The 25,465-nt window shown below is 38.2% G+C and overlaps 1 protein-coding gene across 1 annotated transcript in view; it reads left to right on the top strand.

The window, feature by feature from the left end:
• The window catches only part of BMP5 (bone morphogenetic protein 5), a 109,661-nt gene that overhangs the window by 68,469 nt on the left and 15,727 nt on the right, over positions 1–25,465 (top strand). Inside the window, exons 3-4 of the mRNA XM_010973915.3 lie at positions 424–572; positions 23,086–23,280. Coding sequence (XP_010972217.2) covers positions 424–572; positions 23,086–23,280 — 344 coding nt within the window. The remainder of the gene's footprint in view (positions 1–423; positions 573–23,085; positions 23,281–25,465) is intronic.

Genomic DNA, 25,465 nt, shown 5'->3' with positions numbered 1-25,465 from the left:
CTGTGCTTGGAGAACCCCCATCGGTCTGGACCCGGGCGGCTACTTGCCCTTCCGTCTCTGTTCAGTTTAAGCCTTGCCCGTGAACTTACCTGTGAGGGTGACTTACAGATGGCGATTTGGGGAAACACTGATGACCAGGGTCCAAATCAAGATCACGAAGTCAGTTTGTCAAGGAAACCTGACAGGGAAGAGCAGGAGGATGGAAATGACCCTCAGATATGACTAATCGACACCAGGTTTGGGTTGGGATTTGGCAATGAAAGGTTCTGTGTCTTGTTACTCACCCCTTGAGTCATTTGTTCCCTCGTTCTGTAACTGACTTGTGTTACTGTAAGGGCTTTTGTAGTGTTTTCACTTAAGTAGAGGAGATGACGGTCTTCCTTCAAATCTGTAACGTCTTCTTGTTGTTCTCTTTCTCCTTAGGGACGCAGATCTATTCTTGTTAGATACGAGAAAGGCCCAAGCTTTAGATGTGGGTTGGCTTGTCTTTGATATCACGGTGACCAGCAATCACTGGGTGATTAATCCACAGAACAATTTGGGCTTACAGCTCTGTGCAGAAACAGGAGATGGTAAGCACTGAATTTCATGTATGTTTTTTGTGTGGTGGGGGCTGGGTTTGACATTTTAAGAGGTACAGCTTTTTGTGGGATTTAACCAATGTGTGTATTATACTCACAATGTGTGTGGTGGTGCATTCCATAGGCTAGGACAGTATGCTGATCAGTTTTATGAATACATGACCCAACACACATTTATCGTCAGGCTCTACAGTGGGGGTGGAGGGGAAAGAAGAAATAGGTACTGTGCCTGCTCTTGGGGTTTTTAGCCTTGGGTGAAGGCCTGTGTATAAACTAGAAGCACTATTGTAATATGACAATCCTTCAAGAAAGTAATGTACAAAACGCTAGCAACCCATGTCTTGGTTGTGATGGTGGTTACACAACTGTATACTTTGTAAAAACACGGAGAAACCTGTACAGTAAAGCAGAAGGAAGGTGACCATATTCAAGTTATATCTCAAAAGATGACTAAAATATATCAAAGAGATGCGTATCAAGAAAGATGCTGGGGAAAGAGACAAAGGAGCTTCCATAACACAGGGGGGAAGGGAGGTTGGGGATGGAACTAAGGGGTCCTGAAAAACTGCAGAAAATGATAGTGAGTGAGGTGTTAACACATTGCAATATTTGGTCAAAGGCAACAGCTCCAGAAATCACTTCTGGGAGGGGTCTGTAGGAAATCTTCCCATTTTTAAGAAGCTCCAGAAGTTGTTCTTACCATGTGCTGTGTGCTGGGCTGCATGCTGGAGATGAAATGGGAAGCAAATACAGAAGTGGCTTCATGAGGCCTTCAGCTGAGTGAGGCACACGGTCGTCATCACATTGGGTTATTGAATGAACATCCAACGGACCTCAGGGTAGGGAACAGTGAGTGAATTTGAGCTACAGTCTTAAAGATTGGGAAGATGTGATTGGGGGAAGAAGTAGGAAGGCAGGTATTTCTGACAAGTGGAAGAGAATTTACAAAGACTATGGTGAATGGATAAAGAAGTTGTGAATTATATATATATGTGTGTGTGTGCGTGTATATATGTGTATATATATATATATAGATATGTATGTGGAATACTACTCAGCCATAAAAAAGAATGAAATACTGCCATTTGCAGCAACATGGATGGACCTGGAGATCATCATACTAAGTGAAGTAAGCCAGAAAGAGAAAGAAAAATACCATGATATTGCTTATATGTGGAACCTAAAAAAAAGTCACAAATGAACTTATTTACAAAACAGAAAGACTCACAGACATAGAAAACAAATTTATGGTTACCAGGGTAGGGGAAGGGAGTGAGGAAGGATAATTTGGGAGTTTGGGATCTGTAGATACTAACTACTATATATAAAATAAATAAACAACAAGGTCCTACTGTATAGTACAGGGAACTATAGTCAGTACCTTGTAATGGCCTATAATAAAAAAGAATGTGAAAAGGAACATATATATAACTGAATCACTATGCTGTACACCAAAAATTAATACAGTATTGTAAATTGTCTATACTTCAATAAAAATAAAAATAAATAAATTAATTAGTTAATTAAAACACAGACTGTGGTGAGAAGGGTCTTGGCCCGTTCAATCAGGAGGTCAAGGAGGCCAAGGTCTTTTCTACCTTAGATCACTTGGAGTTTCAAAATTTTACATTCAAATCTGGACTTCAGGGCATTGAAAATTGTATTTGTCATGACGGGAGGCTAGAACATAATTTATTTAATGATGTGTTAGCTTGATTAGTGCTTAAAATATTCAGATGTATACCAAGTGGGCCCACCTTATGCTTTGGCCCGTCACCTAAAAATGTTAGGATCCAGGCTCAGGGAAGGTAGGTTTTAAAGGGATGATTAATTAGAGAATGTGCCTTTTAAAAAGTTTACTACCTTTAGTTTTTCGCAGGATTCCGCAACAGAAACATTGACCCTAGAGTTTGTCTCCCTCGCCCCTCCTTACTGTATCCCAGCAGAGCCGTGCTTGCTAACCTACAGAGTGAAATAAAAGTTGGGTCTCCCTCTTACAACTGCACTTTTTCAATGGCTCACCACAGCTGTAACTAAATTACTACTTGTTATTGTCTCCCTCCCTTGCTAGATCATACGTTCAGGAGAGCAGACATGGGTGCATCTTACTGCTACTGTGTTTTAGCTTTTAGAATGGTGGCTGGCATACAGTGAGTCCTCAATCTAGTTGTTAAATAGAAAACTGAACGATTATGCAGCAAGTCTCTAATAAGTGGGTAGATTTCTTAGGATGTGTCTCTCAAGGGCGTTCATTACTGTGACCAATAGGACTTCACAGTGGCATTGTTTTACCAAACTACAACCAGATTCCCAGCCTAAGAATTAAACCATCACCGATGTTGTTACTCCGAGGATTGTGATGATGGAATGAGGCTGACACACACACAAATTAAATATATTCTGTATATTCTGGAGTTAGTCTAGTGAAGGTTTCATGTGCCTCAGGTCTTGATCTAGAAAAAGAAAGTTCTTAGTGAGAGTGTTACAGACAAGTTTCAGACATCCTCCCCATCCCAAAAAACTGAGATTTTTTTCATAGATTTTACTGACAATGCTGATTTTTTAATTTTGTATAAGCAATTCAAATATTTTGAATTGGCGGTTAATTTGCAATTATGGCTTTGAGATTATTGCTAAGGGTTTTCAGAGTTCACGTGTTATAAATGTAGACTTGACAAAGCACATGTTTAAACAAGCGCCCCCCAAGCATTCTTACAATGTTCAGCTACTGTCTGTACATTTATGGTCAGAAATGCGAGTGGGATGTGTACATGGCGGGGGTGAGCCCATTGTCCCTTCTCTGGTATGTGGCCCAAACGAGAAAAGTTAAATTAGTGCAATGTGCTTCTCCCAGTCTTCTCCTTGGGGATATGCTGCAACGTCTAACTACACAAGTCAGGAGATTGTGAAAAATGGCCAGCCTGTTTCCTTTGAATCCCCACGCAACCACCCCGCTTGAACATTCTGAAATTTCTCTTGTTTTTTCACTCCCTGTCTTGTATTGGCTCTCTTTCCTTTACTATCGATATAATTTAGTTCTAGCTGGCTTTCCATTTACCCTTTTCCCTCTGAGAACTACTTTATATTTTGTTTATCCTTGTCCTTTGATGTATTTCTCTTATATTTAGAGTAATTTTACTTTAAATGACTTGAATTATTCATGAGTTTTTTTCTGAACATACAATAACTTTTCACTTTTCCCAGAGGTTTCCAAATTATTTAAACTTCAGGATTGAGATCAGTCTTCTGTTGCTCTTTTTTGTTTCTTTAATATTGTCTGATATGAAAATATGAAAATGGTTCAATATGCTGGGTAAGCTGGCCTTTTGCATTTAAGCAATACTTTAAAACAGATTTTAACCAGAGTTCGAGCTTATATGGGCTTGGGAACGCAAGCGACCCTCTGGGTACCTTATTTTTATTAACTGCAACCTCATGCAACGTATGCATGTGACATGTCTCTATAAATGTGGATAACCCGAGGCTCCACCTTATGACTGTTCCACCATCACTACCACTGATGCTCCCAACGTGGTACTGCAATATTGCTACTGACAGAGTAGACAGACCATCTGTTATCTGCAGTAATGAATTCTGAATACATTTACTTCTTAGCAAAAATAATTGGAAGTCATGAAATAATGATACTCAGGAAAGTCTGCTTTCAAATTCATTGGTTGACGATTATTCATTTATTCATTTGTTCAACATAAAATGTTTGAGTGCCTATACAGGCAAGACAAAGTGTTAAGGAGGCTATAACCTGGGAGACAGACATAGGTACCTACTTTCGAAAGAACAAAGTGCCCTCATTGCTAAAAATAGTGATGCAATCAAGACACTATAGGAAAAGATAAGACAGATGGTTAAGTCCAAATGGAGGCAAAAGAACCGTGGTCCAGGTGACTTTTAGGCTGGTCAGTTGGGTAAGATTTCAAGGAATGGCGAAGAAGAGTGACATCTAACTCACGTGTATGTTCTTGTAGCTTGATCACAGGTCATTAAAGGGCTGGACTTGCTGCTTTAATCAATCAGAGTTACACCTTCACGATTCCATATTTGAATGAATATGAGTTTTATGAGCTCATGGATGTGGATTTCCGTTTCACAGTCACACACTTGGTACTCGGTGCAGTGCCGTTGTAGGTATTAAAAACATGTTTTAAATGATCATTGAACGAGTTTGTGATTTACATGGCTCTTAGAGACCACCTGCGTTGAACATGTAACTGTTCAGAAGACATCCAAGCTGTACATGTGGAGTGATTATTAACCACACCAGTTTGGTGTAACACAGGAGGAGAATTTTGTACCACAAACCACAGGACAGTAGTTGAAATCATTTCCATCACAAGGTGAGGAGAAAGTCAGGGATATGTATTATTAAATTTTGTTTATCCTGCTTACACACAGAAAAAGTAGGAGAGAAGCCTGAATATACTTTGGAAATCAAAAGACTGTTGAAATCAAAAGTAGCATGATGATTTCCCAGAGGACCTATGGAATGTTTGTCAGTTTGTGAAATATTCTTTTTAGAAATTTGATAAATGAACTGCCATGGATTTGGCAGGAGAGTTTAAGGATGTTCTACTGAGTTTTTTTTTTTTTTTCATGCAGAATAGACAATTCTCTGAGATCCATTAAGTCTGTTTTAGCTAAACAAAGCCAACACATGAGCAAGCAAACAGAAAAGAAACATTGCTGCTTCTTCATGGCCAAATCTAGAAATTCCACACAAGTTGTTGCATCCAATTTTGCAAGATCAGTTTCAGCGTTCTCTCATGGTGGTTAATAATCCTCTAGGATAAAATAAGTACTGTTTTTAATAGCAAATGAGGAGACTTAGTAATTTAAGATTTTCAGTTCCCTAAATTAAAAAGATACATGAATTATCTGGCTTATTAGATCTTTATTAAAATTGTAAAAAAAATCTATCATAATTACTATCCTTTATATATATATGTGTGTGTGTGTGTGTGTGTGTGTGTATGTGTATATATATATGGACACGGTTTATTACACAGATAGCAATTTAATCTAGCTTTTAAGACTTGGATTTTCTCCCCCAAACACTATAATTTTCCATTGTTTGATGCTTTATGTAAACCTTCCAAGTAAATTAATTCTTTTTTTTTTTTTTCAAATTTGGGCTTATAGAATAATTGAGAGATGGAAAACAAAGATAGTATTATGGGATCATTAAGATGTCTTTAAAAACCCTGTGTTTTCAGACATTTTAGCTTTGGCAATACTCCGAATAAATTTTGCCAATGACTTTTTCCTTTCTGTTCAAACCCACTTACACATCAAGGAAAACTCGATCCGTATGTTTCTGATTCATTTGTATTCAAGTCATCAAAATGCTGTTTTGTCAGAATATTGTTTAGTGTCCAAGAAACATTATAAGCTTCTTTTTTTAATAAAACTCTAAAATCCGTTTTTCTTTGAACAAAGTTGTGGCATAATTTCCAAATGTATCAAGGTAAGAATTCAGATTTAAAGTCAGAGATTTCAAAGTTTCACTAAGTTTTGTAGCCAAATCAAGGAGGGAAAAAAAAAAAGATGTCAGATGTATTAAATTATCAAATTAAATCCATTATAACAACATTGTAAATCAACTATACTTCAATAAAAAATTTAAATATAAATTCATTATAATTAATGCTTAAATGTAAAATAAAGAAATTAGCTATTGCTATGAAAATTTAGAGTACAAAGTTTTGATACTTAATTTAAATAAAGAGGATCGATAAATAGAATAGATAGGTCCATTCTGGACATAGAAATTCTAAGAAGAAATCATTAGGAAAGCTAGAGTCAAATCTCGGCGCTGATAAAATATTTTATGTTTTAGCCACAGCATTAATAAAATGAGTGTAATGGTAATTGCCTCATGAGGACAGTGTGAGACCGTCCTAGACAATCATGCCTGGACCACGGAAGGCAGGAGTAATAGTCCTTGGGCTGAACTGGACGAGAAAATGCTCGGAGACTTACTCCATGTGGCACTTCTCTAATTCAGGATCAATTCTTTTACTGCTGAAAGTTTTACAGTTTATTTTCAGGGGTTTTAGATAAATTCACAAATGACAGTCCACTGGAGAAAGGTAAGATTATTGATACATGTTCCTAAACTTTGAGTTGGAAGCCTAACAGATAGACAGCTATGTTATTAGGTGCATGTGTAATAACATTGGTTAATAAAATGATTACTGGTAGGAAATTTTCAAATACACACTGATCTAGGGTATGAAGCCAACAAAAAAGAACATTCAGAGATATCTGTCATGATCAATTGATTGCTTATATTGGCTAGGGATTCATATCAAATTATTAGTACCTAGTATGGTAGTCTTCTCAAGGTCTGACTACTTGGAAAAACATAACATGATTATTTTGGGGATAACTAGTTGCATCAATGAGTTTAAGGGAAACAAGCTTCTTGTCGCTCAGGAGGGGTAACTGATTAACAACTGGCCCACATTACCATCAAAAAAGATTTTCAACCCAAAGATGCCTCAGTGCAAATTTGGCTCAGTGGACCTATCAGGAAGCTTTACACATCAACTTGGCTTCTTACGTTTACAAGCAGTATTTTAATGCTCATGGACCACATGGCTAAAAAAACATTGATAGTCTTTGTTAAAGAGTGGAGCCCAACAGCTCCTAGTGTATGTTGTGCTAATGTTTTGAGAAAATTGCATAAAATCCCCACTACATAAAATGACATTTCCCAGAAAAAAAAAAAAAACCATAAAACTGAAGTTACCTTAGGAATTGGCTGGAAGAACATCATAGAAGACCTCTTCAAAGGTCAAGGAAACAAACCCTTGTAATTATAACTGTTGCCTCCTTCTCAGACTGGAACCCATGCTGGTTAGCAGTATATTTCCTAGACATTGTAAAGGGGCAAAGTTACAGCTTTTTGTTTTCTACTTGTTGGTACATTAAAGTCTTCTCTATTCCGTTTTTCCAAAAGCACCGACGATTTAATCCTCTTTATAACTATATTTTTTTTTAAAAAAGGTCTTGATTTTAGTTGTCAGTACAATTAAATTGAAAGTGGGTATTTTAAAACGTTTACTACCCAAGGTTTTGCCATGTTCTCTCCTCTTCAACTTTTGGTATTTTCGGGGGTTCGTTCCTGGAAATTGACAACTGCCACACCCACATTAATAAGAAAAAATGGGATTATTTTTTTTTCTACAACTATGAGGTGTTGCTCACTCCAGTTGTTCCTTGTTATGTGTGGAATAATTTAGCATACTGATACAATGCAATATCATGTGACATCTCCTAAATATACTGTATTAAAAAATGAGGTTTTTCCAAAACTCTATGATGTCTTTTGAATTACAACATCTATACTCCTAATTAGAAAAATACATTAGTATTTAAATACATTAGTATCTAAAGTCCTCCTGTCATTATATATTAAACATACGTGCAAATTACTACTTGATACTCTTTGATTAAATGTGAGCATGCTTAATGAAAAAGCTGCTTCAGTTTAGGAGGTCCTGGAATCTGCTGTTTTTAAATGGAAGTATCTGGTAAAATAAGCTTGTTGTGTTAGCCTTAGATTCCCCAATGCAGTGTTTTTTTACCTCAGGGGAAAAATTTCCAAATTAAGCCCCTGTGTTGTCAGAGGACTATTTATCTGTGTCAAGGGTCAGATGATCTATGCGGCTGGTTAATCTCAGTATCAGCTGACACAGTGCTAGTAAGTAGCAGAAGAAATTCAGAGATCAAGGGTGATATTTTTCTTTTTGTCCTGCTGTTTTGACTACAGTTTCTCATTATTATTTATCTAAGTTCAAAAAGTTGAATTATGTCCACTTATCAGAGGATCTCTTAAACATTTTGAGATTTGATAATATTCTCTTCCCTTATCTGAACATCTTATAAAGCAATTAAGTCACTTTTGTTCATGAAACCATATGGCTCCCTTTTGCTGAATTTACGGTGATGACAATTGGTTTCAAATAAATAAATACATGAGTCTTGACAGCCAAGAAATGGCAAGAATCACATATCTTGCTACACGTTCTGATAGGGAAAAAGGAACATATACTCCTATGATTTGTTTTAGGTAAATATTAGTATAAATGGGGTAGTTCTTTATGGACTGTTTAATGTCAAGGATAATTAGAGCATCTGTGCTTGACTTTCGGATGAATATTTAAAAATAAGTTGGGAGGACAGTTAAGAATAATTCTCTTCAAATACATCAATAAATACAGTGAATAAGTAAAATTAAGCATTTTCCCCATAGACCAGAAATTAAATCAATGTGTAAAAGGGCGGACTGAAGGCATTAGAAAAAGTACCAAAGACATGAGAGTTAATGGCTATGGAATTGATTGTACTGTGTGGGAATGAGCTGCAGGGGACTAGAAGAATCCACTGTTTCGTTGACCTTTTGTTTAGGGGTTATTATACTGCACGAGGGGGTTGCTCAGATAATTGTTTACACTGTAAGCACTATAGGTATGCAAATATTACATTCAGAGGGTACAGTTGATAGGCACGCATCGTCTTTGGGAATCTGGTATTAGATAGTTACATTTAAACCAGAATTCAAGAAACCGATAAAGGGAAGCAGGAAACGTTAAAATTCAAAAAACCGATAAAGGGAAGCAGGAAACGTTAAAATTCAAAAAACCGATAAAGGGAAGCAGGAAACGTTAAGACGTCCCATGAACTTTCTTTTGGGGTAAGTGTATGTGTGCGCATGTGTGCACGGAGAGCGGTGATACCCAGGCGCAAATTCCCATGTAATCAGCTTGCGGGATCCGATGAGTCCGCAGTTGAACATCTATAATTGAAAATCTGTAATTATTAGTTGGAAATCTATAATTATTAACGTGTCTAGAGAGCTCTTATGACAGCATTTAGTAGGGTTATATTTTCTTTAAGTGCCACGATGTTTTTCAGTATCGTAGCAAAACATAAAACTTAAATCTAAATTTTTCCAGAACATCTTAAAGTGGCTTCTGTTTTTATCCTAATTCTATAGAATTTTAAAAACATTAAAACATAAATCAAACTATGGCAATGTATTTGTTTCTAAAAACCTTTTTTTTTTTTTTTAAATGAGTCAAGCCATGGGGAGATATTTAAAAGAGAGCTAAACAAAACGACGACATTGGTCATTTCATGTGAATGACTCGGGAGGGTTTCCATTGAGCAGAATTCCTGTATCTTTATGGTAAAAATGACTAGATTTTTACTAAAAATAAATATGACATAGATTTCCTTTGGGGTTTAAGAACTGTGTTTGTTAATTTTCCAAACCCATGTAAGCTGTGACCTATGGGTTTTCTAGCTTGTGTAATGTCTTAAAGCACATCAGAGAACATTAATCTTTCCTGTGTGCTTTAGATTTTTTGCCATTTTCCCACTGCATAAAAATGAGCAAAAACATCAATATACCGTTCATGGTTAGAATAACTCAACATGAATATCAGAGCACTGTTAAATTTCTACTTTGTTCCATCTAAGTTCTTATTAATTCTCTTTTTAGTCATGTAAGATTTTTGTAAACCATACTTTATGTATTTTCAAACTCACTCAACTTAGCAAAACTTATTTTCTGTCTGTACAAAGATCTCCTTTTTCACACCCTGATTAGTGGTACTTTTTTTTTTCCCCTTGCATGCTAATATTTTGTATTTTTCAGTTCTTCATGATTAATTCAGGTTTTATTTCCCTGGTGCATCTTTAGTTCATTTAAAATAACCCTGCATTTGCTGCGATGGTCAATCAAAATGATATTAATAACTAATGGAAACTAACATTTCCTGGGCGCCTACTAAATGCCTGACATTTGGTAAGCTCTTTAAATGGAATGTCTACTTTATCTTCACTATTTCCTTATTTCGTACATGAGGAAACTTAGCCTTAGAAGCTTAAGAGTCTTACCTATGAATCTAAAAATGATTTGTTTCCAGAGCTAGATCTTACATACTGTGACCTTCACAAATTATACGAGTTTTGTGTAAATTCCAAACTGACAAAAATAAATGTATTTTTATAATTTCCAAACAAAACAATGCTATTAATGATTATGATGGAACAAGATCGATCTTACGTTGGATCTGTTGGCAATTACCTTTGGGTTTTTATATTTTCTGTCTGGAATTTAATTGTGATCTGACCCACTAAAAGGAATAGCATTTTTACCATGTTTCTTGTTTTTTAAATCTAGCTACTTCAATATTTCTTTTAGCTCCTTGCATAATGATAGTTAATTCGATAAATTTACAGACTGAAAAGAAGAAAAAGTCACTTTTCCTCTGCCAGTGATTGACTTCAACGTTTAATTAAATTTAGCCAAATTTAATTTCTTTATTTTGAATCTGATAATGGACGTTCCCCAACCTTAGTGCCCTAGGTCGCTCACTAGGTATTTTGCCAGGTTCTCCTTCCCTGTTTCCCCAACTTCTCCATCTTACGCTCTGTAATCCCCACTCCCCACTGTGGGATCCTCACATCCAACTCTCCCACCATCCTTTGTAAGTATCAGTTGGTGCTCAAGTTTGTAGTTTACATCAGTGTCAGTTGGTGCCCAAGTTTGTAGCTTACATCAGGGCACAGCTAACTCACCAGAGGCTAGGCAAGCACACAGTTTCCAAAAGGCGTTATTTTGCAAAAAATGAGGAAGAAATCAGTCCTTTCCTTCATCTCACTGTCCCTTTCCAGCATCAAGGCTGAGGGTGACCTGGTATTGTTCTAGCCTTAAAAAGTTTTGACTCCTTGAAGTGTGTTTTAGGGGAGCAACACATTAGGGTAATTCCCCCTCCCCCCAAATGGAGAAGAAAAATCTTTGGCAATGAAACACGTTTTTAATTTCTCAGTATGCTTAGCTTCACTTTTTTTGTTTTTTCCCTGTGAGCAGAGTTTAATTGGGGGAGCCATGACTGCTTTTCTAAAAACCTCATATTTTGAACACAATGGTTTGAATATAATTACAGATCCTTTAGTTCTATAGTTGAAAATGAAGAATCATGATGATGGTATCTATGTTTGTTATCTGTATTTTATTTTTTTCTGGTTGGTACCCGGAAATGGGCCTATATCACCGAATTAATTTAGACTTCTATAGTGATTGGTAGAAAATATTTTTCCTTTGAAAATAGATATGCCTAGAGAATACATTCAGTAATAAATTGAAAATCTTGAATTTGCTGTTTTACTGTGTCCACTGTCTATACAATGTTTTAAAACTAGGTTTTCAAGGCAATTTCCTTTGCTTTAATTTATGGTATGTTTATATTTGAATGAGAGCCACAGGGTAAACATCATTTGCTTATCCAAATTTTAGCCTCACAACTCAAAAACGTCCGTGAAAAAGAGTTTTGAAATCAATGATTTAAAGTAAGCAGAGACAAACAGGAGTTAGTCTTGCTTCATTATCTGCTGAAAGATGTATTTTACCTTTTTTTTTTTTTTAGATTCCCCGTAATGGAAAGGGATATGGAAGTATTTGGCTGCATCTGTATTTCTGTTTTGGATTTTCCCTAATTCAAAACAGTAAGCATGGAGCGCCAACCTTGCCAAACAAATGCCAACGTCAGAAACATATTCCAGTTTTTGTTGTTTGTTATGTTCCCTATTCTAGACTCTCACTCTGCTTGGACTAATGATCTCAGGGGTAAATATTTTCATGGTAATACTGTGTTAAGGCCATGAAGAATATGAGTCTCCGTTTTTCTTCTCATCAGACTTAACTCTGTCTTTCCTCTTTTTCTCTCCACTCTGAATTTAACCTTTTGCTGACGTCTTCAGATAAACCCATTGCTTCATTTCTTAAAGATCTATTACAAAATAAAGACAGTGCTGGTTTTGTATCATAAGTAGGCAAGAGAGAGCCTCTGGCCAAGATGATACAGCACAAAAATGTGGGGCGAGAGGATGGCCGTGTCCCAGGTCTCTGCTGAGCCCCTGGGACGTGCTCTGCCAAGTGTGGGTCCTTGGCTTCGCACGGGAAAGAATTCAAGAGCGAGCCCCTGTTGAGTAAAGGTAGATTTATTCAGAGAGATACATACTCTATAGACAGAGTGCAGGCTGTTGCAGAAAGCAAGAGAAAGGCCACCAGGTGTGGGGGTTGGGTGCTCAGTTTAAAGTAAAACTAGACACACACTCCAGAGACAGAGTGTGGGCTGTCACACTGAGAAGGGAGAGCGGCCATGAGGAGCTGTGTTGCTAGTTTTTATGGGCTGCGTGACTTCATATGCTAACAAGTGGGAGGATGATTCCAACTACTTTGGGGAAGGGACTGGGATTCCCGGGAACTGGGCCACCCTTTGACCCTTCATGACCAGCCTTAAAACTGTCCTGGCACCTGTGGGAGTGCCATTTAGCAGCTATTGTATTACAAGGGGTGATCAAAACTTGAAATTAGAGGGAAAAATACTTTGATAGGGAAATGACGTATCCCAGCTCCTTAACAATGCACACTCATTTCTCTGCAGTCAAACTGGTCAAGTTTCAACTTGAGTGGAATAGAAACTGGGGAACCACCTGCGTTTTCCTGGTCAGAAGGAGGGTTGAGCTATCTTCCCACTTACTGAGGAGAGTCTGACCTTAAACTTGACAAAACCAGCAGGGATCACAGTCTTCTTGACAGATCTGGGGGTCACCAGCAGACCCGTGAGATGGATGGATTTCCTCCAGTCTTCTCAAGATGCAGGGCAGAGACCCAAGAGCGAAGCATCAGCCCTCAACAGTCCCTGACAAAGGGGAACTCTATCCTAATAGGAAGAGTGGACAGCTTTAAGGTCGACAGGGCAGAGTTAAAGACAGGACCCTTTTCTGAGCCCTACTGCATTCATTTCCAAAATGCAACCATTGCTTTTTTTGTGAGGAGTAAATAAGATGATGTTGTAAACAATTGCCAAAATACTGAGAACTTCAATAGATGGTAGCTGGTGTTTCTTTTTCATTTTCTTTTTATTGAAGTAGAGTCGGTTTACAATGTTATGTCAATTTCTGGTGTACAGCATCATGTTTCAGTCATACATACGCATACATATATTCCTTTTCATATTCTTTTTTATTACAGGTTACTATAAGAGATTGAATATAGTTCCCTGTGCTGTACAGTAAAAACTTGTTGTATATCTATTTTATATACAATAGTTAGGATCTGCAAATCTCAAACTCCCAATTTATCCCTTCCCACTCCTTTTCCCCCACTGGTAACCATAAGTTTGTTTTCTATGTCTGTGAGTCTGTTTCTATTTTGTAAATAAGTTCATCTGTGTCATTTTTTTAGATTCCACATGTAAGTAATATCATATGGTATTTTTCTTTCTTTTTTCTGGCTGACTTCACTTAGAATGACAATGTCCAGATCCATCCATGTTGCTGCAAATGGCATTATTTTATTCTTTTTTATGGCTGAGTAGTATTCCATTGTATATATACCACATCTTCTTTATCCAGTCATCTATCGATGGACATGTCAGTTTTTTCCATGTACTGCCTATTGTTTGCTGCTACAAACAGTGGGGTACATTTCTGAATTAGCGTTCCCTCTAGATATATGCCCAGGAGTGGGACTGCTGGACTGGTGCTTCATTTTTACCTTCAGAAAGTGGGAATTGGGCTTACCTGCTCCATTCCCAACTTCCCCGATCCTTTAGAAAGACTTGCTTGTTATTACTTTGGGGTACCAGCTATGTTTATGTGTGGAGGCCTTCACATGAGATTTCTCTCTGGGTTAATACAACTAATAGAAACACGAAAGGTTTACTTATGCTGTGAGATCAGATGTGCTTCTGACCCAGGCAGACCAAAGGGTAAGCCCTCTGGGAACCCAACTAATATTTTGCATGTGGACAGCTCAGAAAGATCCTTTTGCTTTGGAGGCCACAGTGGACTCCTGGAGGTGCCTTATGTGCCCGGTCTCTTACGTGGTGCAGATCAGTTCACATTTTGCCAAAGCCAGAGACAGAAGAAACTGGTGAAGAAAAGTTCTGCTGCTTTTTACTCAGCAGAATGTTTTGTGACCCAACTTTCATACATAGAGGAAAGGATTAAGTCCCAAATGTCTTAACTCTATTTTTTTGGCATTAAGTATGTCAGTATCAGTTCTTCACTGTGTACTTTGGAAAATAGCGTTCACTCTTTCTCGTTATCAAGCCTCAGTAGGATTTATTTCTCTTCCATTTTGGTAGTCCCGGACTAGTCTAAAGATTCTTGAAGTAGCTTAATGGTCATTTCACAGGTTCCCATATCAGACTGGAAGGAAAGGTCAGACGTTCAATGAACTATGTTTTTCTGAACGATGAAAGTTCAAACTAGAGGGTATGAAATTAACTTCCCTGCTGTGACACAAACCCAGATGAATTTAATGCCTGAAAGCTTTGCTTCATTGATATCTGAACACAGAGAAATCATTTTTAAAGACTTTTTGGTTGATTTCTTCTGAAACTGTTTCATTATAGTTTTATTTAACTCTCTTATGATTTCAAGGAAAGAAATATGTGTGTGTGTGTGTGTACATTTTTTTTAATTTAAAAAAAACCCATATAATAACTGGAAAAAAGACTAAAAATAATTCACCCTTCCCATGGTTTTGTGAAAAGAATGTTTCTGCTTTCTTAAAATAAATGAGGCCTGTAAGATCCACTGCTAACCAGTGTTTTCGGGCCATGTGACAGATGATGTCTGAAAAGTTCGGCGGGCCTCAGGGGAGAGGCATAAATATAAAGAGAACAGCTAGTAAAAAGTAAGTGCTTATGCTAAGGTAAACTACGATGCTCAGTTTGAGATTCGTATTTCCACCAGCTGAGGGTAGGGCCCCAGTGAAAAGCGTTTGCCGGGTCCGTCCTGCCTGAGACAGGGAGCCTCCGCGTTTCAGACGATGTCCCATGGAAGGAGGCTAATCCTTTTCCATCACCTCAGTCCCACCCTCCGTGCAATAAAACATTTGAGGGTTCTGGAAAGCGTCCACCACCAGGCACAAACCCCTGGCCCTGCTCCTTTATGGTTCTCGGCCTTTCCTTCTCCAGGCCCTCCTTCCAGGAGCCTCTGGAGCTGCAGTTCTCAACTGTTTGCAATCCACCCCCCTCGCCGCCCCCACCCCAGTCCTGGTCCCACCTAGAGCCATCACGTCTATGCTTCTGCCCAAATATCCCAGTTTCTTGTCTGACTCCCGCGGCTCTCTCCAAGTGCAGGGCCTTACAGTCCCTTGTTAGAAAGAATTCAAACTCTTGAAAAAAAATCTGTCCCCTCCACGCCCCCAGATCATAGAGGAAAACGGGTTTCTTTCGCCGCAGTGTAACCAGGAACTGGGACCGCATTTCTCATCGGCAAACAGCGCTCGACCCCACGGTTGGTGTCGGCGGCTCGTCAGGACGGGGTCCCCAGTTGCCCTCCGGGGAAGTCACGCCTCCAGAGGTGTCTTTTCACAGAATACTTCCTTATTCCCTCGTATTATCACATGTGACCCTCCTTTTGCTTTGGATACTTTTTAAGAATATAAAATTGTAAAAATTTAATATTTAATATAAAACAAAGTGGTTATTTTTAATTTACTCGTTTTTGTTTTTTTGGTTTTTTTTTTGGAAGTGGGGGAGGTAATTAGGTTTATTTATTTATTTTAATAGAGGTACTGGGGACTGAACCCAAGACCTTGTACTTGCTAAGCACACATTCTACCACTGAGCTGTGCCCCTACCTCTTAATTTACTATTTAAAAATTTTTTTAAATTTATTATTTAATTATTTTATTTTGGCAGGGGCGGGGGGTTGTAATTAGGTTTGTTTATTTAATGGCGGTAATGGGGATTGAACCCAGGCCCTGGGGCATGCTGACCATGCATTCTACCACTGAGCTATACCCTCCCCCGTCTTAATTTACTCTTTTAAGTATCAGTATAAAGAAGTGAATGAAAAGATCTAGCAATAGAAATTGCATGAAGAGCCTGGCATATTAAACAGAACCCCAGAATTACCGTGAAAAATCGCCAAAGAATCTACCTTGCACTCTGAAGTTCAAAAATATCTTTTTTTAAAAACCAATACCATATTACTAGGAGTTTCCAATATCACCATGAAAGTTTAAAATCCCAGCTTTTCCTTGTTTTCTTTCTTTCTTTCTTTCTTTCTTTCTTTCTTTCTTTCTTTCTTTCTTTCTTTCTTTCTTTCTTTCTTTCTTTCTTTTCTTTCTTTCTTTTCTTTCTTTCTTTTCTTTCTTTCTTTAATTTCTTTCTTTCTTTCTCTCTTTCTTTCTCTCTTTCTTTCTCTCTTTCTTTCTCTCTTTCTTTCTCTCTTTCTCTTTCCTGTCTTTCTTTCTTTCTTTCTTTCTTTCTTTCTTTCTTTCTTTCTTTCTTTCTTTCTCTCTTTCTTTCTTTCTTTCTTTCTTTCTTTCTTTCTTTCTTTCTTTCTTTCTTTCTTTCTTTCTTTCCTTCCTTCCTTTCTCTCTTTCTTTCTTTCCTTTCTTTCTCTCTTTCTTTCTTCCTTTCTTTCTTTCTCTCTTTCTTTCTTTTTGAGACTATAAGGCAAAGTAAACCATCTTAAAAACAAGAAAATCCTGAGCATGACTGTAAAATTCTATTTGTGACACTTCAAATGTCCGGCAATAGGTCTCTGCTTTTACTGTAAAACTAGAAACTCTGCAAAGTTTTCATCAAAGTATGGCAGCCTTGAAATTCATAGCTAGATGACAATATGCTTAATTTCGGGTTACACTGAGTTAAAATGTCTATGGAGTTTAAGTAGAGAAAAATTCTATCTCCCCCACATTCCTTAAAATCTGATATGAAAATGATTTCGTCTGTACACCCAGGAGAGAATTCTACACATTTTAAATCATCTGTTTCTAAAAAGGGTATAAAATTCCAGTCTAATTGAGAGTCAGGGAAACTATAATTTAAGAGCACCAGCATCAAATTTAATTACAGATAGAAAATTAGCGAAGATCAGAAGGATATGTGAATGAGAAACAGTGTGCTGACTTGTTTTCTGTGAACTAGTCCATAAAGGATGCTGCAGGAGACTTTCCAGAAGAAGAAAAGGTAATGTGTGTGTAAGTTTTATCACAGGTGTTTTGGGTTAAGCAGGCAATTACTGTAGGTTTATAGGGGAAGAAACAAACTGGAATTTATGCTAACATCGTAGAGTGATATCAACGTTTAGACTCTGATAAATCCTCAAATGAATGTTTTTTTCAAACTGTGTATCTGGAGGGAAACTAAATGCTCATATTTGGAACCACTTATCCTTATAACATCAACATGTCTGTGAAGGGCTGTTTTATGTCAGAGCCTCCTTTAATAACCCTGTTTTTAAAGAAATAAACATTTTGAAAATCACGTTTTCCAAAAGGAATGGTCTGAAATACAAAACTTGTGAGTTTGGGATGGATCTTTGGTTTGCCTGCCTACCTGCTCTGTGACTCTAGACTTGAAATAGTTGTGTCCTTAGGCAGATGTGAATCCAATACCCCAGCTCCAGTGCTCAAACAAAGTAAGGGTAGGGGAGCACATCTGGAAATTTTGAACCTCCATCTTCAATTGTGCCGAAATGTGTTAGGTTAGAGCTGCAGCCTCATGTAGTTTCCTCTTGATTCCTGTGTGAAGAGAATAATTATTTCCTTGAAGATACCATCCTGACTCCATCTTCATTCATTCTGTAATCAATAAAACTGAGAGATAATACAACCATCCATTTGCTACTCTGATTGCTTCTCTTCCCTCAGTACCTGTAGGATAATTTTGAGATGAGAACAAGATGGCCAAGGTGGGACCAGTTCTACAAAATGTTCACACAGAGAGGTTCAGTGGGTATTTTCTTCTTAAATGCAAAAGACAAAATCTCTGTCTGTACCAGACTCTGGGCTCCCACATTTGGCCTCAATACCCCTTTCATTTTTAAAAAATTTATTTTTTTTAATCAAAGTGTAGTTGATTTACAGTGTTAGTTTTAGGTGTATAACAAAGTGATTCAGTTCTACATATACATATAGATATACATATACATATATATTTTTCAGATTCTTTTCCATTATGTTATTACAAGATATTGAATATAATTCCCTGTGCTACACAGAAGGTCTTTGTTGTTTATCTATTTTATATACAGGAATGTGTATCTGTCAATCCCAATCTCCTAATTTATCCTCCCCCCACCCCTTTCATTTTATGATCCAAGGATTCTGTGATACTCAGACGTGGGAGAATTGGGCACCGTGTTTCTTTGGTTCTAGCTGCCATCAGTGAAATCACTGGGATGCCGGTATATCCTGCAAAGAACCTTTCCTGTCTCTTCTCCTCTCCCATTTGTGTGGGAGATCCCCCAGTGTCTTTAAACTTGAACTCTCCACCATCAGATTCTTCTCACTCTCTTGTTACCACCCCACCCACTTAGCAGATCACTTCCCTTCCCTCCTCTGAGGGTCCAACATCAGGACATGGACGTGACACAGGGAAGTGTCCTCTTGTTCTAGGATCACGTCATCCCATCACTGTCACCGCCTCTCACTTTGGGACAGTTTTGGGTCCACCTTAAAAGTCCTTGTGGCATCAGCTTGCTGCTCTGCTCACCTCTGAACTACGACTCTCTCGGAGGCGGATCTGATGCTGGTGCAGGAGACCATCTTGGACCTGCCCTCGGTACCCACGTAGCAAACTCCTTGGAAACCACTCTTCTGATGGAGGAAGAATCTCCTCCCAGCACTTGTGTCACCTTTTTAATCAAGCTCCAAAATAGGGCTGCCTTGTCCTCCCAGGATTTTACAGGAACTTTAGGTAAAAACAGTTCTGTCAGATTTTTTTGGAATCGCCTTTGTTCGTGAGGAGTTAATCATGCCCACCTTGGTACTGGGCCAGAAGGAACTCAGTTACAGACTCAAAATCCCCTGCTTCCTTATACTCACTGGGACGTGGTTCTGCATCTGTGCTTTAGGGGTTCATCATTTCCTTACGATGAATTCTTCCCCTTCAGGCTGGTCCATCCTTATCCAGACGTATCCCTGGTGAATTAAACTTACCCATGTTCTAGCTATGCCTAGACCTGTCTGAATCCTAAGGTGAGGACTCAAGCTGGGGTCCTTTATCACCCTTTTCTTTTAAGGCTCTTTTTATTTCCTATACTTTTTTAATGAGAAATCAAAAATAAGGATCAGCTTTGAAAAATAAAACCATGAGAACACACACCTACGTGCAGTTTTCCTAAATCAGTGTTTTAGGTAGGTTTCTTTATGGATGCATTTGCAGTATCTAAAACATACTGTAACTTAATCGTAAAATTCAACATTGTTAAAGAGATTTTATAAAAGTTTCACTATTTTTAATACATACAATATAGTCTTGGTTTCTATTAGTCCTTCTAAGGAAAACAACCGTTCAGCCATTCAAAGGGCTCCGTCGGCATAATCGACGTAGGTCTAATGTGTCTGAAGGAGTCAGTTGAATAGTTAATGCTTCCACGGTCTAACTCAAGACCAAGAGCCACTGAGCGAGCATTAACTTGTGGAATCTTAATAGTCACCTCATTGCTGAAGTCAAAAGGAAACCAAGAGGAAACTTAATAATATCAAAAGTTATTTTAAAGGGAGTTCACATTGGTTTGAAGGGTCCTTTGCTTCACACACAATATCCACCTTTGTAAAGTCCGAGAAGCCCATATTTGTAACATACACACATCCTTAGAGTTTCCAGAACATAAATCTTGGGAGCAGTATTATTTCTCCACAGATAAAAATTAAAATATTCAAAGTCTTTAGAATAATAACAAAAGAAACCCCTCTTGCAAACCAAGGGAAACTTGGCACTCTGCGTGAATTGCTTATGGAACTATAAAAGGGTCAGTGTGTGTTGTAACGAATGGAAAACCGACTTTAACCATATTCCACTCCTGCCCGTCTTGGGACAACCTACTTCAGCATTAGAGAGATCATATATTCTAAATGATTTCTGCAGTCATCAATGGATGCGAGTAAAAATTGAGTTCCTGTTAAATTAACACTTCATTAAAACATCAAAATAAAAGCTCGACAAATACATTTGATATTGTACTCCGAGGCAGAAAAAATAAATAAATAAATAAATAAATAAAAAATCTGAAGAACAGATTGCTAGTTATTCTATTCCTTAATAGTCAAATTTCTTAGTTCTTTTTTTTTTTCTTTTGCTGCACTCCCTGTCAGTGGAAACATCTTAAACCAATTTCAAGTGCTACACCTGAATAAACATGTTGTAAAAGTGTTTATGTATTGAAGTGGGTCAGTTCAAGGTATGGTATTTGGCTGGGACTTCTAATTTCTCTTTTTACAGCAAAAGGGCTGCCAGAAGGAGGAAGTCTGAGCTGAATTAATACATTTGTTACAGTGGAAGTAGAATGGAAACTACCCTGACCGCAAATCAAACTGCCTCTTTCATTTATGCCCGTGATAGAGTTTTTCTAAGAAATATAGACCCTGGCGTGGCGCCACCGTGAGTTTGCATTTAAAAGAGAAACCCATACGCTTATTTGTCTAAGGTTTACTGCTCTGATTATTTGTCGGTTCTTTCTCCGGTAGGACTGAGAGTAGGTAGGCATGTGTGAAGCGGGTGGCCGTTTTCATATTTGTAGGAACCGAGCAAGTTTTCCCAATTAGTCGCGGAACAGTTGCTGAGAACGGCCGTGGACGGATGCTGTGCGGCCGGTGCGCATGCGTCCTGTTCTCAACCAGTGCCTCCACCTTTCAGGGACCTCCCTGTCCCTCCCAACAGCTGCACAGCCTCACATGGCACGGTCTCGTTTAATGACGGTGGAAGGTCTGTGCACAATACCAGTATACACAGAAGAGTCTACACTGCCAAAATAAATTTGGTTAAGAGCAAGAGTTTATTTGCTAAAATGCCACAGATGCCATTTCACGGACTTGTTTCCCGTTTCCTTCTTCCAAGGTGGGTCAGGACTTAGAATGGACTGAGGTTGCCCTGCGATCTTCACTGAATAAATATTTTAAGAAAACCTGCACATTTCTCAGGGGGCAAGGCAGGGCCCGTCATGCACGTATTTCAAACCACATTATATATCTTACTCTGAAAAGGTTGGTAACTTCTGTATATGGAAGAGATTTTTTTTTTTTTTTTGGCATGCCTTTTGAGTGATTCTCGACTAAATTTACAATTTAAGGTTAAATAGTTCATTTTCTTTGGGTGATTTTCATTAAGCTCAAATCAGCCAATGCTTCTCTTTATATATATAAATAAAATGTTTCCGTGATAATTATTTTAAATGAAAAGAGCATAACCGAGAGTGAAATGTACAAAGGAGCAAAGAATAACTAACTCCTAGAGTATTTGTGGAATGACATTAAATGATATATAAAACAGATAATAGGGAGCTACTGCATATAGCACAGGGAACTATATTCAGTTTCTTGTAATGAGCTAAAATGGAAAAGAATCTGAAAAAATATGTATATATGTATGTGTATGTATAACTGAATTGCTTTGCTGTACACCTGAAACTAACACTGTAAATCAATTACACTTCAATAAAAAATAAAATTAAAAAAAAAAGAATGCATGGAAAACACTTAGAAAGATGTCTAGCACACATCGCAAGTACTCCAAACAGCTTTAACATTAGTTTAATGATAAGCAGTATTATTGCCTCCCCACCGGGAGAAGTGCTCTGTCGACATCGACGTCTAGTCTCTAGAACACCTGACCTTGCCTCACTCCTGCCTGGGCCTCGCTGTACTCCTTTCCTGATGAACAGCCACACCAGCCGGCTCAGAAGGGTCTGAGATGCAGGCTGGTTTAGAGACAAAGGCAAGCTTACATGGAGTTTTTCTCCTTTCCGAGCATCTCCGGGCTTGGTTTGCATCTTCTGAAATCCTTTCAGGTAAACATCATTCAGGTGTGTCAAAGCTCAGAGAGGGAGGGATTCTGAAATTTTCATGTTTGCTTCAAGATCCATTACATGGAGGGAGACCTGGAGCTCAAAGCACACCTCCAGCAGGGGCTTCTGGAAGGATCCATGAAGAGCTGGACGTGGATTACAGCTTTGTACAGTTCGCTGGGCACAGGCCAGGGGGGAGGGGGGCGGCTCTCAGCACTGATCACCACGGGAAAACCTGCAAAGAATTAGAGAAAGGAGAGCTGGCCATTTGGCTTTTATCACGTGGAGGGAAATTACAGGGCGTTTAATGAGAAGAGCCCACAGCTAAGATTTTGGAAATTGCTACTGAACTTGGACATTTCCAGGTGATGGTGGTCAAGCCTTTCCCTTGAACCTTGCTGACTTCCAGGTCTGAGAAGGATCAGTCAGTGAAGGCTGGAGGGTATTCTGTGACCAAAGAAAAAGTGATCTAAGATGGAAAGCCAAGCACGCGTAATTGTAACGGTGAACTTTCAATGTGTTTAAGGATCTTTGGCCTGCACACAAAACATCCCAACAGTGTTGCAAAATGTTTCCCTTTTCCAAAGTAGCCCCAGAGTTCATTCTCATCAGGTACGAAGCTTTTTCATGAACTCTTGGTTTGTTCCCTTTGTCCCAGGCCACAGCATCAATGTAAAGTCAGCCGGTCTGGTGGGGAGACATGGACCTCAGTCAAAACAGCCGTTCATGGTGGCCTTCTTCAAGGCAAGTGAGGTGCTTCTTCGATCAGTGAGAGCAGCCAACAAACGGAAAAATCAAAACCGCAATAAATCCAGCTCTCATCAGGACTCCTCCAGAGTGTCCAGTGTTGGAGGTAAGATAAAAGCAGAGCGTTAGTTATGCACAGAGAGTTATGGGGTCGTGTGTTGCAAATCAAGAAGCCACAATAAATTTACCCTCTGGAGATACCTTCATTTGGTCTATTAAATCATCCAGCGATCTTCCTAGCATATCCAGAACGTTTCATCTGTGAGTCACTCTGTTGTTCATTTTCAAATCAGTAGGGCTCACCCCCATATGTTGAAAGACGCTGTTCAAATTAAAATCAAGCTGGCAGTAATAAAACTATGAACTAGCTCACTCAGCAAAGGCTAACCCAAACCGAATGACGCAACTTGTAGCTGACCTCCCCAGGGCCTCTCAGCGATGGCTGGGTAACCAGGTAAATTCAAAATAAAAATTTTATTTTTTGGTACTTAAAGCAATATGTGTAAAGCATGCAGCTTAAATTTTTTTTTCTGACAATAGAAGCAGGATAGATTGTATGGTCGTTTCTGTAAATTATTTGGGTGCTATTATTTAAATCGTCTGCTCTGAGTATGTGTACACACAGATGTATATATGGAACCTAACGAAATTATTACTAATGCATAATCGGTTCCACTGTGCTTGTAATTTAATCTATTCAATGATCCAAAGGGAGATAAAAGTACAGTTGGATCTGAACTCATCAAACTGCCAAAATCTGAAAGGATTTAATCATTACCATTAACATCAGTGATCACCTTGTTTAGCCCCGGCGCAAGTACATCTTCATAGGCTGCTCTTAGATGCAAATGATGGCTATTTTCTTCCAAGAAACTATCTGTGTCTATGAAAAATAAGCCAGTGTGAAGGGGAAACCTCGCCCTGGAAACATTCCAACTTAGTACAGCATGTTTGTTCACTTGTAAAATGTGTGTTCCTCTTTGTCGTTGGCCATCACACCAGAGCACTTGCGAGACGCAGTGACTGAGCCGGTGAAAAAACCAGAAATGACTCGACACGTGGTATTTCAGCAAATAAGAACGCTCTGTTCTTCCAAAAAGACACATTCAGTGAGTGCCATTATTCTTGAAATCTTCATTATTTCCCAAATTACTTGAAACCGACAAGTCATCTTGTCCTTTTGTTATTACTCAAATTTACATGAGTGTTAGATAAGAGATGAATGATTACAAATGAAACAAAAACAATCATTTTTTTTAAACCTGAGACTCTCAACAGAAAACACTAAATGGAATTCGTTGGAACCTCCCTAGAGTGTGGGCGCAGGAGCATCGTGTTAGAAAGAGGTCTGTTTTGTGTACTGAGCAGCAGAATTGGAGGGGAGAGTCGATATGGAATCGCGTTCTACTGAATTACCTGCTACCCCTAAAGCAGTGTTGTAAAATAATTTTCCATCAAATAAGTCTAACTGTCTTTGTCACTTGAAAGTAAACGTGACATTAGTGCCTAATATTACAAGGCTATTTTATAAAGATCTTCACAAGATATTTAGTTTGGCAAAAATTGTAATTGCTTAGTATGAAAGATGGAGAAATATAACTCTCTAAGACCTTTTCTTCCTTGTAAATACTACCCTGTCAAGGTTGTATATTTTTCTTTTCATGTAGAATGGTTCTGAAATAGGTTGAAATGTTTTTAATTTAATGCAGCAGACTGCATTAAGAAAAAGATTTGTTAAATCTTGAATAGAACAGTAAATAATTTTTGAGGAAATTACAAAGGGGAAAGGTTAAGTCGCATCCGTATTCTTCGATCTCGTAATGACTCTGGCAGAGACGTTCCAGCGACTGAAATCATCAAAGTCCTTTTCCCTGCTGGTGACCTCTGTTTATCTTCTCTTCCTGACCGCAAAAACAAATGTGCTTCCATAACCAGAGATGCATAAAACACATGGAGTAGAAATCACATAACTTTTCACCAGTTTCCTGACACTGTTCAGAGTACAAAATTATTCTAATATAGACCAATATTGTCTTTTTAAAAAGTGTGTCATTGGCACCCATTTCTGTGAAATATGTGGCAGATGGTTTTGGAGCGTGTTCATATTTTGATAATAAGAAGAAAGAAAGTAGCTGCTTTGCGTGTAGAAGACTTAACCTTTCAATAAGTAGTAATCAAGCAGACGGGAAAAAGTCTCATAGGATTTGGCTCAAAAAAAGCAGGGGTTTAAGGAAAGGGAATGCTAATATAAATATAAAATTTGAGACATTGGAGACTTGAAATGCCAGTGA

Source organism: Camelus bactrianus, chromosome 20 (genome assembly GCF_048773025.1).
Source record: "Camelus bactrianus isolate YW-2024 breed Bactrian camel chromosome 20, ASM4877302v1, whole genome shotgun sequence".
Classification (NCBI taxonomy): Eukaryota; Metazoa; Chordata; class Mammalia; order Artiodactyla; family Camelidae; genus Camelus; species Camelus bactrianus.
This window is presented reverse-complemented; position numbering and strand designations above follow the sequence as displayed.